Here is a 19,814-nt window from a genome sequence, read left to right on the forward strand (position 1 = left end):
ACGTCGGCGTAGCCGTTTATCCAATTCATCCCACAACTGCTCTATCGGGTTCAAATCCGGGGATCTGGAGGACCAGGGGAGAACATCAACGTTGTTGTTGTGTAGACCAGCTCTTGTGATCCGTGCTGTATGCGGTTGAGCGTTTTCCTGTTTGAATACACAGTTGTCGTTGGCTACAGTTGGGAGGACGTGTGGTAGGAGAATTTCGTTGAGGCATCGGTGAGCAGTAAGATTTGTCGCTGAACCAGTTGAGGCCATACCTGGTGTTGACGACACCAATGCAGTCGTTGTTGATAATGCTGTCGACTCAATATGACGCGTCGAACAGGACGTCTTGCTCGTACACTTGCTGCTCTTAAACAGTTTCATACGGTCTGGCCGGAGATTCTGCGCAGTCCGGGTATTTGGGATGCTGTTGAGGTGGATGTTGTCGTCCTTTCACGTAGGTGGCGCAGTTGGATGTAGCGATCTTAGGCGGAGGTGGTTACTCTTGACCGATCACGTGTTGATCCATGCTGTTGAAACCGATCCCATAGCCTTGTGATGGTGCTCGGCGCTAGATTGAAAACCCTGGCTACAGCTGATCGGGATTACCCTGCCAGCAAGCGGCCTATGACTTTGCTTCTCTGCACTTCTTTTATTCTTGGCATGTTGTTGAACTGTCACTGTTCGACTGACGCAGATGCCGGGTACTCAAAAACACTGCACTTTAATACCGTTCATAGTGCTGCTGCACGTGTAGTACGTGCAGCTCCATGCCCTTTTTTTAATGCACTTTTTGCGTTTTTTCTGAGTCGTACGCGTTTCCCGATTAATGGTTTGCATGTCGTCGTTGTCATCATTTGGATCCGGTAAATTTGTCACGGACACTATAACACATTAAACCTCTTCATATTGCACCTCTTGGTCCGTTAATTTTGCTTTTATGGCCACAAATTATAATTATATCCGTATTGCGTTTCTTTGTTTGATGAGTATATAAAGACTTTGGCCTGCCACAATACAATATTCAATTTCAATAAATAATATGATGCAGTGGTCAGTATCAAATACAAAATTACAGTGCTGACAGCAAAAGTCAGTGATAATCAAATGTATTCACCCAGCGGCGACAGTGATCAAGCTTCTGTGATGGTCTGGGCAGGGAATCGGGGATGACGAGCGATCCTCACATGAAAACTGGTACCGAAGAGATGAAAAAGTGCGAGAAACGAAATGTATGAGAGATGATCCAATGTGTGAGAGATGCGTAAACCTTGTCTCCTAATATACAATCTACCCAGCTATGGTAACTTTCCAGTCAATGATGTAAGGCTCGATGCAATGCCGGACCATTCTCGCCGTTTCCGGAAGTTTACCCACCACACTAGCACCTAAATATAGTAACTTCCTGACGACTACTTTGATTACTTCGCACTACATTCCTGACGACTTATCACTGCCCAAATACAATCCACAATGAGCGTCTACGGAATCTCCAAGGAAACAATATAACATAGTTACAATCATTGTTAAACAATAAAATACACTGCCACGCAACATCACAATCAGATGCGGTTTTTTATCTGTGATTTTCAAAGAATTATTTTTTACAGAATCTATTGTTAAGGTATTTACACAATCCGATTTCCTTATTTGTTGTATTTGAAGAGTTATTATTTACAGATCCTACAGATTCGTATGATTCAGTCTCCTTATCAGCGATATTCAGACAGTTATTTGCAATTTCTACTGTGAATCGGCTTCACTTACTTTGTCTTTGTACAGTTACAACACAGCCGGGTGATGTTTTTCATAGGATCACTGTTTTTCATGTTTGTGATCCTTAGCTCCGGTCCTGGGAGACATGCATGCAGACAGGTAGCTTTGGCATCAGTGCAGAGAACAGTCACATTCTCCCGACCACAGTCGTCTTTCTCTCTTTTCATGGCGTTAAAGATAGGCTGGTGTACCCGATAGGGTGAGGATGGGACCCTTTGTAACACTTTATCTGCATGGAGTTTGTCAACCGTCATGGAAGCTCTTTTATTGCATCTTGCATCTCTCAGCAACGGCAACAGTACATTCCTTCTGTAACTACTAGGGTACAATGTGTGAAGCCCATTTCTGGTGTCCTCCGCCGTGATATTGCTGGATATTGCTAAAAGCGCCATCATACTCACTCACTCACTGTAACTACTAACTTTTTCAGTGAATTGTTCTGCAATAAAAATCAGTTCCCTTTAATTCTCTGCCAGCCCTCTTAACTGTGTCCCTCTGAGTTTAATATGTAGTCCATAATAATCAACTTTTGAATCCAGGAAGAAAATGTCCATCCGTATTTCAATATTTTCAAACTTTAAACGTTTAAACTCTAAACGTTTTTACTTCAGGATGACGCTGTTAATTGGCACACTATTCTTTGGTATGATAATGGTAATGTAAATGAAAATAAATTACGTACTTACAGAAAATATAAGTATGCACCGTTGTTGATGTCTATGTTGAAAATGTTATGTACAGAGACCACCGCCATATTTTAGCAAGGGTAGCATGGATAGTATAACCAGTTATCTATTAACTTCATGAATCCCAAAGAACACGAACAGCAGAAGACTCAGTAGATAGTTTGTTTTGTTATTTCGGGAATACGCCAATTGCGTCACTCCGTCCCTGAGCACAAATCCAAATGACCTGTTCCTTGTGATATGTGTCAGTTGTGTCATATTGCCTCTACAATATCCTTTTATGTCCCGGCAAGAGTTCAATTTCATAGCATGAGATAAACCTTGATTAGTCAGTCCATGGGTCTGTAACTGTATGGTTACCCATGTAATTCCCTTTTCATGTATGTGTACTGTACAGCAGGACTCTGTTACATTTTCTGTGCCAACGAATTATATTAACTCTGACTTTTAATTAAATGATTTTGGATTTCACAAGGCCGACGAGTCCTTGTTTTAGCCCCTTAAATGCCGAGCGCCAGGCAGGGTAACAACAAGTAACATCTTTTAACGTCTTTTGGTATGACGCGGCCGGAGGTCGTACCCCGGACCTCCCGCTCTCCGGGCGGACACTCTGCCACAAGACCACGGAGGCCGTCTCCATATATGCAAACAATATACAAGCTTTTTATAGGCGTCCTAAACAAAATTTGTTTTTCTTTTGGATCTATAAAAAATACAAAATTGTGGTGGGAAGGTCACATGTTGTCTCGTGTGTCTGATAACGATTCCAAAGTCTTGTAATTGCTTTTGCTGCTACGTGATAAAAAAACATGGCTTTAGCTGAAGATGATTCTCCTGTCAGCAGTCGGCCGATGGCATTGTTACGTTGGGCGTCCGGCAGTCGTGGTATGTATTCGCTGTTCACTTGCTGTGAGATTGTGATTGCTTGCGAATAAATACCAAACGTATTTACAGAACCACAATTGGTGTTGCACGTCCATGTCATGTTGGTGTGTCTCGGTGCCAGACTCTCTCGTGGTTGTATTTTTGCGATATTTCCATCTTTTCACCAAATGTCTGCAGTATCTCATTCTTTCCATAAAAACCAATCCCAATCAATACATGCAGAAATGACAAATTCATTTTTGGTATTAGTGATGTCGGCATTACTGTCAGATATGTACGATTTTCAAACTTTTGCATTTTTTTTTTTTTTGCAGAGTTTATATGCTTCAGGATTGTGGCCCTGCTTTGGAAAATGGTAAAAAATAGTCAAAAATCAAGGTCACCTTTCAGGTTTATGTAATAGAATACTTCAATGTCAGAGAATAACCGCCGATTATCCGCCGAAACATGTTTATATTTTTGTTCATATCTTATCATTGCATCACGCAATGTCGATGCACTGTCAATGAAAGGTCATTGTTATGTTTGAGGTTATTTTGAAACGTGGTTGTGTCATTCATTGCTAGTTGCAGTTGAACATTTACTTGTGCACTTCGGAGACCTGGATGTCCGGATACTAAAGGTCTGGAAGTATTTTTCTTCCGACTGGAAATAAATGGCATTAAGACATAGGGGTGAAGATTCTTTTCCTGTTTTTGCAATCACATGAAAATAGGACAATAGTGCATCGTTGTAATCAATTGATCAGAAATGGGCTATTTTGGGATTAATTCATTAAATTTTATTTATCATCCATTTGACTGAACAAAGCGAGACATACGTTCATATAAAAATATGCACTGTCCAAGGAAGCTCAACTGTGATGGAACACAAAACGAAGGATACATGAAATAAAAACCAATATATTTTCAGAAACGTATAAGTATAGTGTCAAGTTATTCCTTCCAATTGTAAAGATAGTGAGAGGAATATGAAAAGCCCTATGAGTAGACGTTTTGTTCAGTTGGATTATATATCAGTTTTAGGCATGTTTACATCTGATAGATGGATATTGCCCAGTTTCCTCCACATCGATCTTGTACGTCGCCAGCACATGGAGAAGCGCACTCTGCGTCATCCACTTTCCTGTGTCCGCTGTGGATGTCATCACCACAAAAGCATTGTAGTCCAACCTATAACACACAGAAATCAATACAATTTATTTAAATGGAATGACTTTTAGAGGCCGCTGGAAAGCCTAGGATATATATATATATATGTTACTATTGGGGAAACAAAAAAAAAACAAACTATATGAACATTGTCAAATGGTATTATTATCGCTGGGGCACCATATTTTCTTATATTATATACTGCAGTGTGAGAGTTTTCCGAAGTTGTAAAAAGTTATATTGTCATTGCAGTCAACATACCACTTGATAATTCACTGCTGTGAACATAACACTTTGACTTTTTAAGGATTTTGCAAACATGAAACTACTTTTTTAGACGCAATACAATGGGTGCTGAATGGCCCTGTGTGATAGGTAGGGTGACTTTACGTTTTAAGGTTTTACATTTCTTCTGAAATAATGTAATTTTCCGGTAGACAACTACACAATAAGTATATAATAAATAGAATATTCCATGTCTCTCGTGAAATATCCTGTTCCTCTCATCTCGTGATAAAAGGAGATATTTTCACGAATGGCACATGAAATATCGACTTCCAAATTGAAACAAGAGGTTAATGCAGAATTCTATTCATAAAATAATTCAGTGTGAAACCAACACACAAGAAAGAAATTGTATACAATTACGAGTTGTATATTATTTAAATAACTAGGTTTACCAATCAATACAAATTACTGCAAAATAATTGCAGTAGCAGTACACAACAGAGTGGCAGTACAAGATTAAATGGAAGTGTAATTACAATGGCATTGCAATATACAACAGCAGTTGTTCAGTTGTAATAGCAAAAGACAGTGATCGTAATATTCACCAAGCAACAGCTGTCAAGCTTCCAAAATAGGATTAGGTTGGGCATCCAGTGTGAAAACAATGATCTTCACCCACCAACTGATCTTGATGTAACGTGAGATGTGAAAGGAAGGCTTCTGCCCTCTAATATAGAAAAAGTGCTTGTTACAACTAGAAGGTTCAGTACAATGCTTGACTAATCTAGCTGTTCTACAGCATTCCAGATTACACCTGACTCCAAAAGCATATATAAATAGAGACAAATATATACATTTCCACACCAATGCTTACATCAGATCCAAGAAGCATCCGCCTAAATCTGCCCAACTGCATTTGGGAGTTACATTTGTAAATATAACATTCCACATGACATCTTGCTCTAAACGTGAATCCGATATGCATTCCTTCACTATATATGTTTAGTATTTTACATAACATACATTGGTGTATGATTGTTATAAACAGTACAGGGGCGGTCGGGTAGCCTAGTGGTTAAAGAGTTTGCCCGTAACGCCAAGGACCCGGGTTCCAATCCCGACATGGGTACAATGTGTGAAGCCCATTTCTGGTGTCCCTCGCCGTGATATTGCTGGAATATTGCTCAAAGCGGCGAAAACTAAACTCACTATTAACAGTACAAATACATGAACATAATACATTTTAAGGTCAAGAAGTTTCAACGTAATCAACGTGGCTTAAATGCCTTTATTGCTTCGCCGTCATCAGACAAGCTTGAGCGCCTCAGTCCAGCAACACTAACTAATGGACTTACAAAAATGTAAGAACGTTTGAACCATATTGGGGCATGTCTAACACTTGACTTACGATTTTATCTAGTGGGCGGTACGTGCCAAAATGTGATCAATACCTCCGGCGCTGTGCTCAAAAACGTATCAAGACATAAGCTAGGTAAAAAGAAACCCCTAAACTTGTAAATAACGTAACACAGTTTCTGTTTACACCTCTCCAGTTATGAAAATCCTTCAATACACTTCCTCGGACGTTTGAAACTTCATCGCCACAACCTGTCTCCCTCTCTTGCATCACTATGCATCAGGTCATGCCAATGGCAAAAGCATTGACACAGACACCAATCCCTAGCACGTAGAACAACATTTTCCTATAACAGAACCTTGATTGCAGACCAGACAATCGTACCGTATAGTAGTAGTAGTGGTTTATTTCAGTAAATGATGTTAAAGTACTGCCCATATTATCATATGGCTCAGAGATAAGTGGATTTCATCCCTCTAAAAAAACATATTATGGTGTCTCCTCAACCATAGTGTTCCAATATTCATGGGTTTAAACAATGTGAAGAAAGGGCCAAAGAAGAGTTGACTCAATTACGCTTGGTGACACAAAATTCCAATAGAGATATCAGTCTATCCAGAGTATGCCGCAGTTAATGTATACTCAAAACCAAATCATGTAGGCCGAATTACAAAATGATGAAAAACAGCTGAAGCTTAAAACATATATAACTTTTAAATTAAATCTGGTATGTACCGAATGAGAATGATGAAACTAATCAAACAAATTAATGTAAAGGTGAAAGGTTTCTAGAAGAAGGGCAAATTGTCTTCTGAAGAAACATAGACCATGACGCAGACATGTGAAAACTGCATTCCTTTGCGGCAAGAGATATTACCTGAGGAGCACATGTCCAAGGATATCACTTTCCCAAAAGGTGTGATCTCTTACGAAAAAGGCAATACTTATAGCCATTACACAAAGATGTGTGTATTGAGACTCCTGTTGGAAATTGTTTGATATGATCATGTTCATCAGGTTATTATAGCTGTGTTAGATTCTGTTGGTGTACAAGGAGGTATAGCTCTTTTCCTGACATATTACAGCCATGAGATTGCCTGTGAACCATGCTCATATAGAGGCCACAATTATCAACGACAGTGATACCACCCTGTACTAAGACGAATTATCGAAACATGGTCAGCAATACCAGACTTATGTGATTAGGATCTAAATCCAACAATCCTTGGAATGCTTCAAGTACCGCTCAGGCAACAGGTTATACCTTGAAAGATAAAATTGATGACGTCCATCTAATTCCCGGTAAAGGACCCTCTACCACTGCTATCATCGAAAAGACCATATTGGACTGGGGATCCACAAAAGAAGACTTTCAATGGGTTTAACAAGGACTGAATCAGATGGAAAGACATTGCCTTTATTGACAATTATTTTTGGGGACTCCATCTTCTTGTTACCATGGCAGATCAATGTGCAAAAAATCTACATGAGTTTGAATATAAGGTTACAGGCTTGGTTATATGCCGAATGGCATACAAAAGCACTTTCCATGGCCAGAGCAATCCTAGATATGAATAGCATCATCAGACTGGAGTTACTGCTTTTCTGCAGATTGCAGAGTTACGTACCTCAGTTCCGAAATAGGAAAAGCTACGATCAAGACAACACATCCGGCATTTCTCTGTTGTCAGGTGTGTTGTGGGACAGAGGAAATGTAGTGCACGAACCCAGGAGTCTCTGTAACACCCAACGTATTTGAAGGAATCTACAAGAAACAGATTGAGAAGAAATAAATCTACACAGGTCATAAAGAAAGTAACATTGGAGAAACATTGAACATTGGTCACTTCATTCTGGCCATTTTAGAAGGATAATAGCTTGCACCCTGTGAAGGTCCGGGGTAGAATAGATCTTCAGCAACCCGTGTTTGCTGTAAAAGGCGACTATGCCTGTCGTAAGGGGCGACTAAAGGGATCGGGTGGTCAGGCTTTCTGACTTGGTTGATGCATGTCATCGCATCCCAATTACGTGGATCGATGCCCATGATGTCAATCACTGGATTGACTGGTCCAGACTTGATTATTTACAGACCGCCGTCATATAGCTGGAATGTTGCTGAGTGCGGCGTTAAACAACACACAAAGAAAGATAATATATTGCACAAATGTTATAAACTCTTTTGGGATATGCTCTTTAGTTCATCTCAGTTATGAGTAAATAATGGCGACCATGTTTGAAGTCGGACTTGAATTGCGTCTACATGTCCTAGAGGCACCACAACTTGGAATCATTCATTCAAAGTTTCAGCTGTATAGGCCTTGTAGTTTCGGAGATGTCTACAGCAACAGTAGAAAAGTGGGCGCAAGTGAAGGTCATAGGTCTTAGTTGGATCAAATATTTCGATTTGCCACAACAAAAACAGTATCAAATGTTATTTGGCATAAAGTATACGTTTTAAACATAAAATTACATGATCACACTTGCTGAAATTAGTATCTTTCTTTGTATGTTTTACACCGATATTATTTCAACTCACTATAGATATGCCAAAAAAAGTTGAATTGTCATGAAAGTATTACTTTGCAAATCAGGTAGATTTGTGGCTCTTTATATATAGAAAAAGCACAGTTTAGTTCTAACTCTCAGGCACAATATAGTAATAATTAAATAAGTGGAGTAAGCTTGAACACAGTTTTAATTGGCTATCGCTCTCAACTAGTACCACCTATGTAACATTATGTTTCTACTTCATGTCCGTGTTATATATATATATATATATATATATATATATGTGTGTGTGTGTGTGTGTGTGTGTGTGTGTGTGTGTGTGTGTGTGTGTGTATTTCATTACGACCCTATTCATTACGTGGTTTCGTGACAGCTGCTCCCAGTGTGTCCTTTGTAGAAGACCTGTTGCCCCGCACAGTTTCCATGCTGCCTGAAAGAAGACACAACATTTTTTTGAGAAACTCGCGTCCTGTTACTGACACAAAGTGAGAAAGACCAATCAGAGAACAACCAACCCCATTCGAGACCGTATACCATCAGTAACAGACATCTTGGATTTTCCAACACCTACCTCACCTTGACATGTGCAGAGGTTAACAGAGACAAATTGATCATTTTTCTTCTGCTTCACGAGTATGACATCGTATACGGCAACTAAAGACACCATAACTTATAACATAACGTTCCTCCAAGAGAGATTTCCACCACAGCTTCAATCAATCGTGGGTGGTGTATAACAATAAGGTTAGCAATATTCCACGACGGCCTGTATATAATGTAGTCTTATCAGGCAAACCAGTTTCCAGAAACTTTCTCGTGTTAAATTTACGAAATGAGAAAAGATGATGATTTACATACGCATATTTTGGACTTCCAGTTCCAGTGCGTTCACCCGTTCAGCCAGAGAGGTCATCGAGGCTTCTGCTTTACCTGTCAGATCCAGATTAATGTTTTGATTATTTCGAAAGTGCTGTATAGTTTTCAGGCAATGTGATCTTGTTTCTGACACTACCATTATGACCTACAGTCATTCATTTAATTCCACATATATGCACGTGACTTTGGATATTGTGACCTTTCGGTAAGTAGGGGTAGATGTGATTTGAATTGTTGATGTGTGGAAGGGACTTATGCGAACTGTCGATGCATTCAAGAGATCAACAAGACAAAATGGTGAACATATGACTGTTATTTATTGTCGACTCAAGTTTGTCAAGGCTCAAGTTTCATGATATAAAAACAAATAATGACTGAAATTTCTCGGTTTCCTCTTATTTGGTAACTTCAATAGGATCTCAATTTAGGAGATAAACCTGCCGTTTATTGAAATTTGATGTAGTCCCACTGTAGAGTATAGACATCCTATTTTAAGTTGGAACCACTGGTAGAATGAGTAAGTGAGTGAGTGAGTATGGTTTTACGCCGCTTTTAGCAATATTCCAGCAATATCACGGCGGGGGACACCAGACATGGGCTTCACACATTGTACTCATGTCGGGAATCGAATCCGGGTCTTCGGCGTGATGAGCGAACGCTTTAACCACTAGGCTACCCGACCGCCCCACTGGTAGAATGAAAATAAACCTACTGTGTTTTAAAATTTAGCTTGGAATCGCCAAGTCATTTAATCAGCTCCGCAGGTCATTTCATGGAAATCGAATATGTCATTTCGTATTTCAGGTGTGACAAGTTGAAGAAATAGATTGTCTGGTCCAGACTTGATTATTTACAGACCGCCGTCATATAGCTGGAATATTGCTGAGCGAGGCGTTAAACAACAAACCAACATCAACCAACAACATCGGGGGTCAACATTACTAATTACGGTCCTGTCTTGTTCCTAGCTAAAATCATCAACTTAAAGTAAATTTACCTGATATATTGATGTACGCCTCCAGTGCCTCCAGTGCCTTCACCCTAGCCACGAGTCTATGAACGGTGTCCTCCACAGCCGTGATTTTATCTGTAAGCAGACAGCAGATTTGAGAGTTTTGCCTCCAAGTTCTTGCTTTTCCACATGGTTGTCACCGCCAGACATGCGTCCACAATAACAAGAAGAAAACTATAAACCTTCCCGCCCTCGTTGGTTTCTCAAGTGTAGTTAACGTTGAAAACATGCCTTACTTCGGGCATTCCTATAACATCCACTTGAGACATCGTGATTTAACTGTAATGCTGGTTAACGCGGTATCAAATCTAGATCATTCACTCACACCAAATATACCTTCGTTAAATGTTGCCACGTCAAAAGTTTTAAAAGTCCATGCAACAGAAAACATTGCCAGCAAAGTAAAAACGAACATGTTTGCTGGTGACAGGAGACTTAACATGTGACGGCTTTCTGAGTTAGTTTGTGACTGTAACGTAAAACGCCTCGAGTGCTGCTGGAAATCGTCACCTATTAGCGTCATGATTTACTGCCGTGGCTATTGGTTGTAGAACGCGAACTCCACAATAGTTCAAAGATCTTATCTGAGAGCCAATGAGAATTCTAAAGCCTGATGTTTTATGTCCCCACGAGTGCACCCAATTCACGACCCTCACTATATCGTTATGCCCTTCGTAAGTGTTTGTATCCAATGATTATGACGCAGTAGACAGATTGCGTTTCAGTTACTACCCTTGACAATGGGGCTACGATCATATATTTCCTAAAATTACCAGCAGACTCTGACATGAATGCTTGACAAGTGGCAATAAAGAGCTTAGCGGAATGTGTGCCCAGTTGTGTTTGTTGGCATGTTTGGTGGGAAATGTGTCTCTTTTGTTTTCAACAGCAAAATATAAGGCTGTTGGAAAACCTCATCTTGTGTTTTTTTATGTAGATTAATAACTTGACACCAAATAGACATCTCACAAATACATAGATGTAATATTTAACGAATGTTCGTATCTTTTGCTTTAATCTAGAAAGAGAAATAAGAAAATATGTGTCTAGCAAAGTAGATATTGTCCAAGATTTATTCATATTTCAACACGATGATTATATGCTACCCGGTAATGAATAACATTCTCTTCTGCTTTGTCCTCGTTAGAAAGTAGAAAACGGTTTATTCACAGTTATTTTCACAAAAATCCATCGTACCAAAAAACTGAATAGATTTCGTCAACAAATATAAACAAATTAAAATCCATTGCCTTGTCATAATAATAAATAATAAGTGCATTTATATGCGCCAGATTCCATTCACCAAGTGGATGCTCATAGCGCTACACTATTATTACCCCAGTCAATGGATCTTTACCATGTGGCCTCCAGTTACGAAAGTAAAGTGTTAAGTAAAACGGAACAACGTATGGGAAGTTAATCCGATATATAATGTTTTATTTCAATATTTTGTTTCAAATAGCTTGAGCATTTCTCACGTCAGCATACTCACATATACTCACACGCAAAAAAAACGCAAGTCGAGTATGCATTATACATGTTATTTATTTTCAACAGTAAAGACAAGAAATACTAATAGGGCAAGATTGACAAAAAAAATTGACTGAAGACAGTTGAATGGATTTAAAGGCAGATAACATAATTGTTTTTTTCAAATGTTAAGGGCTTACACAGTTTCGGGTCAATACCCAAAATGTCAGTCAATACCAGGTGTGACCACCATTAGCATTGATCACTGCCTCACATCTCCTGTACATTGAGTGGATCAGACGATTTGTGAAGGCCTTCGGGATCCTCCTGCACACATCCAGAGCAGCTGTGCGTAGGTCATCGGCAGTAGTAGGGACTGGGCGCACATTGTGCAGACGCCTTTGAACCCTTGTCCCACATAGTTCGATGGGGTTCAGATCAGGGCTGAGGGCTGGCCACGGTAGAACACGGATGTTGTGTTGTTGCAGTATGGCCATGGTAGCTCTGGCAACATGGGGACGAGCGTTGTCCTGCTGGAAAATGTGTTGTTGATGTTGTGCAAAAAATGGAACAACGTGGGGTCTGATCACTTGGTCGATATACCGCTGAGCGGTGACGCCGTGTCCCCGACCTTGACCAACATTCAGAAAGCACATGGGTCCAAGTCTCGCATTAAGTCCAATTCCTGCACATATCATGACGCTAGGTCCACCCCATGGATCCCTTTCCACAACGTTTCTGTCAGCGAAATTCTGACTCTTCCGTCTGCATGGGAGATACAAAAGCGACTTTCATCAGAGAAGATGACACGCCTCCACTCACGATGACGCCAATTGCGATGACCCTGTGTCCACTGAAGTCGTGCTTGTCGATGCCGTTGTTGGAGAACAGGACGACGTGCTGGTCGGCGACATCTGAGGTTGTTGGAACGGAGACGTCGGATCACGGTGTCCCGGCTAATGTGTCGATTATGTGTATCAGTTTAATGTGAGAGGAAAGCACGAAGTGATGCATGACCAGGTGTTACAGGCTTTGAGAAACAGTCAATCTAATCATTGTTCACATGCACCATTCCACCAAGTTCATGTTACTGACCGCCTCCGTGGTCTAATGGTAGAGCGTCCGCCCGGGGAGCCCCGGCCGCGTCATACCAAAAGACGTTAGAAGATGGTACTTGTTGTTACCCTGTCTGGCGCTCGGCATTAAGGGGCTAAAACAAGGACTCGGCTCGGGGTCAGTATACTGTGTCTGAGTGGGGTATTCATGTGAAACTGCGGCATCTCACTGTGCTAGCACTATAAATCGTCATCATTCCGGACTAGTACAAGCAGCCATGCACACACACACACACACACACGTGCATGCACGTCGCTATATAAGTGCAATAATCTTGGACGCGACGTTAAACCCCATTTCACCTCACCTCATGTTACTGACCAAACGATAAGACATCGTCTGCATGCAGCTAATTTGCATTCTCGGCGACCACGTCTTGTATCATCGTCAACAAATCGACACATTCTAGCCAGAGGCCCATAGTCTCATGTAATGTATTCAGAAGAGTCTAGATTCACTCTGGATTTTCTTAAAAGTCCTGGATGTGTGTGGAGGCGTCTAAACGGACGTTTGGCGAGCGTTAACTTACGGCAACATGATAGATTTGGGGATATATCTGGAATTATATGAGACGGGATTATTGCGACAGCCACTGCATATTGTCCACAGATAACTAAATTAGCATTATTTTTAACCAGCTAAATGCCAACGTCAATGTGTCAACTCTGTTTCCATCATCTCAAAGACACACGAAAGGACGAAGGCCAAAAGATATCATTGATTTGCCTCTCCTTCGGGAACCATTGGGACAGTAGAAAAGTAAGGACAGAACAATATTCAGTGAAACGACTACAAACGACTCTACACACACTAGAGATCACTAAAGAGTAGATTTGTTGATATTGCTTTGGAACGATTGGCCAAATCAGAAACAGACGCAAAATCACACAAAATGACTCCATGTTTCTAAATATGAAATTTACAAACAAGGGAATTGATGGTTTAAACTAAAGTAACATGCTCAAACAGAAATCTGTTTCCTTAACTGTCCCACAATATTCTAAATTTCAGGAACCATCAATAGTTTTATATTCCTATACGAACACCATTCCATCCATGTTGTTCAATTATTCAACGTGTTGCAGATCGTGGACAGGTCGAATCATCCTAGGCTTACGACGGATTAGTACACGACTGTGCAGAATCCGACACCGACAATGATCAAGACAACGTCTTAGGTTCAGGTTACATGACTGGACGTTAGTCGTCTTCATAGCAATGATGGCAGTCAGCATGTATATGAACGTCGGATGGGACGTAAGCTGACGCATGTGTTGTTCAACGTTCTGCAATCGGTCGTGGGAGCGTAATGGTGTGTGAGGCAACACTGCACATCACAGAAACCCACAAGCGGTCACACTGCAAACACGAAAACGTCGTTTTTTCCGTATATGGTCATTGGACGGAAAAACGACGTTATTTGGACGCTTTCAAACCATCGTTTTTCCGTCCAAATAACGTCGTTATTTGACATCGCAATTTACTGGGAGAGAACAATATCATCAAGCTCCTCCCTTTCTTGATTGACATTGTCAATCAAGCAACAGCGTCTACCGGTATTCCTACTTCTCAGATTTCATTGGTCAGTTCTCGCGTGTTAGATTACAGGCCCGAGTTTGACGCTGTACTCGACGCGCTTAGCGGAAGTACTGAAATCAATCGTTCTGCGCATGCGGATTGCTTAATGCCTTGTCTAAATTTTCCCTTCTGTGCATGCGCGATTTCGCGTATTGTTTCCACTATGTCACCACTATTTGACAATGATTCATAAACACAGTCTCGTGCTAAGTTCGGAATCGTACAATGTCGCTTTAATTTATGGCACGTACTTGATCGGCACGCATTCCCCATTAACTAATACAATGATAACGGTAATAATGTTAGTCAAATAATTAGGAAAGCGCAAGGCTCAGGAACGTCTGAGTATAGGAAAAAGATTTATACTTTCGAAAGTTATATAATCGTCAAATACCCAAACGAATATCAACCGGCTTTTAAAACTTATTTTTGTAGAAGGTGATCTTGGTGTATATTGCCAGATATTATATGCATATACATTTTTACGATATTGCTTATTTGACTGTTTATTAATAGTTTTAAGGTTCGTCCGCCTTATTGACGGGATTCCACTTTCTCATTTGTACATGACACTTAAGCAGTGTCCTGTCACTGTAAACAGATTAGTTTCAAATTCCAAACTGGTGATGTCTGTTCAGACTAATGCTTAGTCTCTAAAACTGTATAGTTTTGAAGGAAACAAGTAATTCCATTTAAATTGAAGAGGAGCCCCAGTTATATGGGAGATTCCGAGATGAACCTATTTTATGGAATCCGATCCAAACGGGAGCCGAAAGCTTATTGTATGCTCTATAGTCACATGGAAGTGCACCAGAATTATACTTTGCAGTCCGGACGATTGTGTTCTTTCATTTACTCAGTTTAAGTCAGGAAAAAAGACTTAAAAGGAGAGTTGTTGAATTTAATTATTAGATGTTGTCTATACTCTAATCTGCACGTACTACTCATTGTTCTATTTTTGTCATCCTATGTATATATATATCAGATATACATTAACGCATGTTACCGTTCTAAAGTCTTACTCTCATATAACCATATATTGTTCATAGTATCAAAGTTTAATCAACAATATCAAGAGCAGCAATTTAAACTACTGAAACACCCAAACACAAGGCTGTTATCAAGCGCTAGTGCAGACGTGATGCATCGTAAAAACTGTATCGTGATGTCTTCAGAAATACAGTTTCTTACAACATTTATACTACGAGATAGTAAGCCTAAAGCTTACTCACCGATGGAACGTAGATAATATCGCTTGTATAGATATCACGTATTTGAATGTTAATACTGAAGACAAACACTCATTATTTTTGCAGTGATGATATAACATTTATACACGTTTATTGGTGACTTTCATCAGTTTTGCTATTCATTTTAATAACTTTGTTTTCACATATACAAGTAGCAATACCCGACTAGCATGCCATTCATAATTATGGGGCAGTTTTCAATCTTGTATGGACTTACTCTGGTGTTCCTGGGCAAAGCTTATTGGCTTGGGTGTTATACCCCGTTTTTCTGGTAATCCTATTATTACTTTATTTTTATCGAATGACACCCTGTTCTCTGGATTACGGCTCCATGACTATCCATAACAATTAAGATGAACATTCAGGTCAAGTACATGAATGAGTTTTTTTTGACGCCACAGTCAATCAAAGACCAATGCTGTACGGTTTGATTACCCACTTCTACCAAGTCGAACATCGTGGATCTTTATTTTCTACCTAAGGTGAGCTGATATGGGGTTAAACGTCGCGTCCAAGATTATTGCACTTATATAGCGACGTGCATGCACGTGCATGTGTGTGTGTGGCTGCTTGTACTAGTCCGGACTGATGCCGATTTATAGTGCTAGCACACTGAGATACCATGCCGCAGTTTAACATGAATACCCCACTCAGACACAGTATACTGACTCCGAGCCGACCAGTCCTTGTTTTAGCCCCTTAATGCCGAGCGCCAGACAGACAGGGTAACAACAAGTACCAACTTTTAACGTCTTTTTGTATGACGCGGCTGGGGATCGAACCCCGGACCTTCCGCTCTCCGGGCGGACGCTCTACCATTAGACCACGGAGGCGGTCCTCTACCTAAGGAGAATCATACTTCATATGCTAATCCATCTACGAAAACCGTTCCGCTCAAGATAACCTTACTTGTTGTTAAATCCATCATCTATCCCCCCACTCTCACCCCCATGCCCCCCCCCCCCCCCCCCCTCCTCACAAACACACACACATACACGCACGCACGCACGCACGCACGCACGCACGCACGCACGCACAACGGACCTTAATAACCTGGACAGGAAATACTGCTGATAGCCTCTGGTCAACCACGCCGCGCTACCACAGGATGTTCGTCCAACTCTGAGGGGGCATTCTCAGTAGCTTCAAACGCGCTGAAATGATTTTGCCTTGCATCCAAGATGGTGGACAAGTCAAATCGTATGATATTTGGCTATTTTAGGTCGATATGTCTTTTTGGATTACCCAATAAAGTCAATTCATTGTTACACGGTTGTGAAGAATCTTACAACTTTATAACACTTATTCATCTCCATCTCCAATAGAGCTACTCGTACTCACATAAAATTGTAGTTATTATGTCATTGTTTCATTTCTTTTAAAATATATTACGTGTTCATCAATAACAATTAAGATGAACATTCAATTTCCGATACAAGTAAATGAATAAGTGTGTTTTACGCCACAATCAGTCAAAGACCAAAGTTGTCCGGTTTGATGACACACAATCAACCAGGTACCACATTATGTTCACCCGATCCCCATTTAAGCCTCCTCTGTGTGGATATTCCTGCCGAAAAGCCCCCATGTCCCTGGGAATCTCATTGATACATTCATGCGCGGCATTCTCTACCTTAAGAAGAACATAGTTATCATGCTTATCCAACTCGAACTACCATCCCGCTCAAGATGAATGTTTTATGTAATATCCAACAAACACACACACACACACACACACACACACACACACACACACACACACACACACACACACACACACACACACACACACACACACACACACACACACACACACACACGCACACACACACAATCGTTTCATTAAATGTATCCTCGAGAGACAGTAAAAAACTAGAAATAACTGCCATTGTTCTGTAAATCTCACCAAGTTTCAGCTTTCGGCCCTTCCTTTGTGTAATGAGGTTTCACATTTGTAAAATGATCTCTGTTATCTGTCTGTACCATCAACTGCCCTCAAAGAACAAAGAAGAAGGTTATTCGATGGAGATATATTTGCTTCGGGTATCTTAGGCGATACTACATGCATCATATCAATGAGTGTCTCACAACAGGTGACGTGCACATGACGTCTTAATTAAGGAACACGGGGGTCGCAATTTCACTGTACACAGGAGTGATATTAGAATGGCAGTCATTTTCTTTTGCCCGGTTGTGTATATCTTGTACGTGTGTAAACAGGGTGTGTTTGGTAACTTGAGTAGGAAGCACAAGTACACGAAGGGATGTTATTTCAGATGACAAATGAAGGAAGCTAGAATGATTTTGACGCAAATCTAGTGACTGGTGGCCATGTTGGTTTTCATCATTCGCCAACACACACACACACACACACACACACACACACACACACACACACACACACACACACACACACACACACACACACACACACACACACACACACACACACACACACACACACACACACACACACACACACAGAGGGAATATAATTTTAAACAGTTTGGGAATTGGTGTCGTTATTTTCTTTTACTGTTCTAATATATTTGATACTGTACAGCAGTAATGAATAGTTTCCTAGACAGAGAGCATGATCTATGAAACGGTTTCTGGTAGTTCGTAAGAATATTTGGATGATATCCACCCCGTGTCTGCAATCCGACTATCCCCTGTCCCTGGTAAGTTACATTATGTCAAGAGGTCTTGTGTGTGTCAAGGACGTAAGAAAATCATCTGTTGCCCGATGCTGAAGAACCGTGTGTCACAGCTGACCGACTTGGTATTTTTCTTCACTGACAGAAACTGGATATACTGACACACAGCTATTATAGCTATTTATATAACCCCTGGTCAAATAGATGCCCTTCGTGAATCTCTGTGTGGAGTACTGTATATACCTGTGATAACGATACCGGTGGCAATGCTGATACTGATGGTGGTGGTGATGATAATGATGGTGACGACGACGATGATGATGATGATGATGATGATGATGATGATGGTGATGGTGATGATGATGATGATGATGACGACGATGATGATGATGATGATGATGATGATGATGATGATGGTGATGATAGGCATTTTACAGTTATGACACACACACACACACACACACACACACACACACACACACACACACAATCGTTTCATTAAATGTATCCTCGAGAGTCAGTTAAAAACTAGAAATAACTGCCATTGTTCTGTAAATCTCACCAAGTTTCAGCTTTCGCCTCTTCCTTTGTGTAATGAGGTTTCACATTTGTAATACCATCAACTGCCCTCACCCCCTGCAAAGAACAAAGAAGAAGGAAGCGATATATATTTCACGATAAAACATTGTTCTATCATGACGTCATTTATGGAGATTCGCACATGCACTCGCAACTTGAGGACGTCGTAAATTTGACGTTATTTGTGAGAGGGAAGTATCTAGTGAGTTTCCAACATACAAGACGGACCATGAAATTATGACTTGAATTTGGACCTGGCTTTCTGGTGTGATGTAACACCCCGTAGAAAGAGAGCTAAACGCACGAATAAGATCACGAGATGAAACTGATGTATACATCTGGACATATATTTGCGTAGTATTACAACGTTAATTCATCAGTATATATGTATTTTGCGCAAAAGGATATTGTAGGATCGACGCTGACATGAGCATTTAACCTATTCACCAGTGCTGTAATATTTAATTCATTTCTCTTTTGATACATATCGATAGGAACATGGAAAAATATAGACATGCATGGGATCTGTTGGATAGTTGTACTTCACGGTTAGACTAACGCTTTAGTCACGCTTATTATTTTGGTTAAAACGAGAAACTATATTTAAATTTGAAAGGAGCCCAAGTGAGATGGAAATTTCAGCCTGAACCTGTTGAACATCTGGGGTTGTTTCATTTGGGGCTATAGCATTGCAGTAAGG

The 19,814-nt window shown here is 40.5% G+C and overlaps 1 protein-coding gene across 1 annotated transcript; it reads right to left on the reverse strand.

Moving 5' to 3' along the window:
* Positions 1 to 4,216: 4,216 nt before the first annotated feature.
* On the reverse strand, positions 4,217 to 10,916 carry LOC125379253 (putative fungistatic metabolite). The gene is made up of 6 exons (XM_048395514.1): positions 10,801 to 10,916; positions 10,450 to 10,539; positions 9,435 to 9,506; positions 8,935 to 9,006; positions 7,697 to 7,833; positions 4,217 to 4,504 (listed from the first exon to the last, which is right to left on the reverse strand). The coding sequence occupies exons 1-6, from the start codon at positions 10,904 to 10,906 to the stop codon at positions 4,364 to 4,366; spliced, it is 618 nt and encodes a 205-aa protein (XP_048251471.1). The 5' UTR covers positions 10,907 to 10,916; the 3' UTR covers positions 4,217 to 4,363.
* Positions 10,917 to 19,814: the final 8,898 nt, after the last annotated feature.

The sequence above is a fragment of the Haliotis rufescens genome, unplaced genomic scaffold (assembly GCF_023055435.1).
Source record: "Haliotis rufescens isolate VD_foot unplaced genomic scaffold, xgHalRufe1.0.p SCAF_14, whole genome shotgun sequence".
NCBI lineage: Eukaryota > Metazoa > Mollusca > Gastropoda > Lepetellida > Haliotidae > Haliotis > Haliotis rufescens.

Bases quoted from the DNA above. Each gene is read 5' to 3' on its own strand.
- LOC125379253 (XM_048395514.1), bottom strand. From the start codon at position 10,906: ATGTTAAGTCTCCTGTCACCAGCAAACATGTTCGTTTTTACTTTGCTG. The intron at 9,007-9,434 runs GTATGTAAATCA...GTCTTCTTTCAG, and splicing joins ACTGGAAGTCCAAAATATGC to GCAGCATGGAAACTGTGCGG. The intron at 4,505-7,696 runs GTACGTAACTCT...TGTGTGTTATAG, and splicing joins TTTCCTATTTCGGAACTGAG to GTTGGACTACAATGCTTTTG.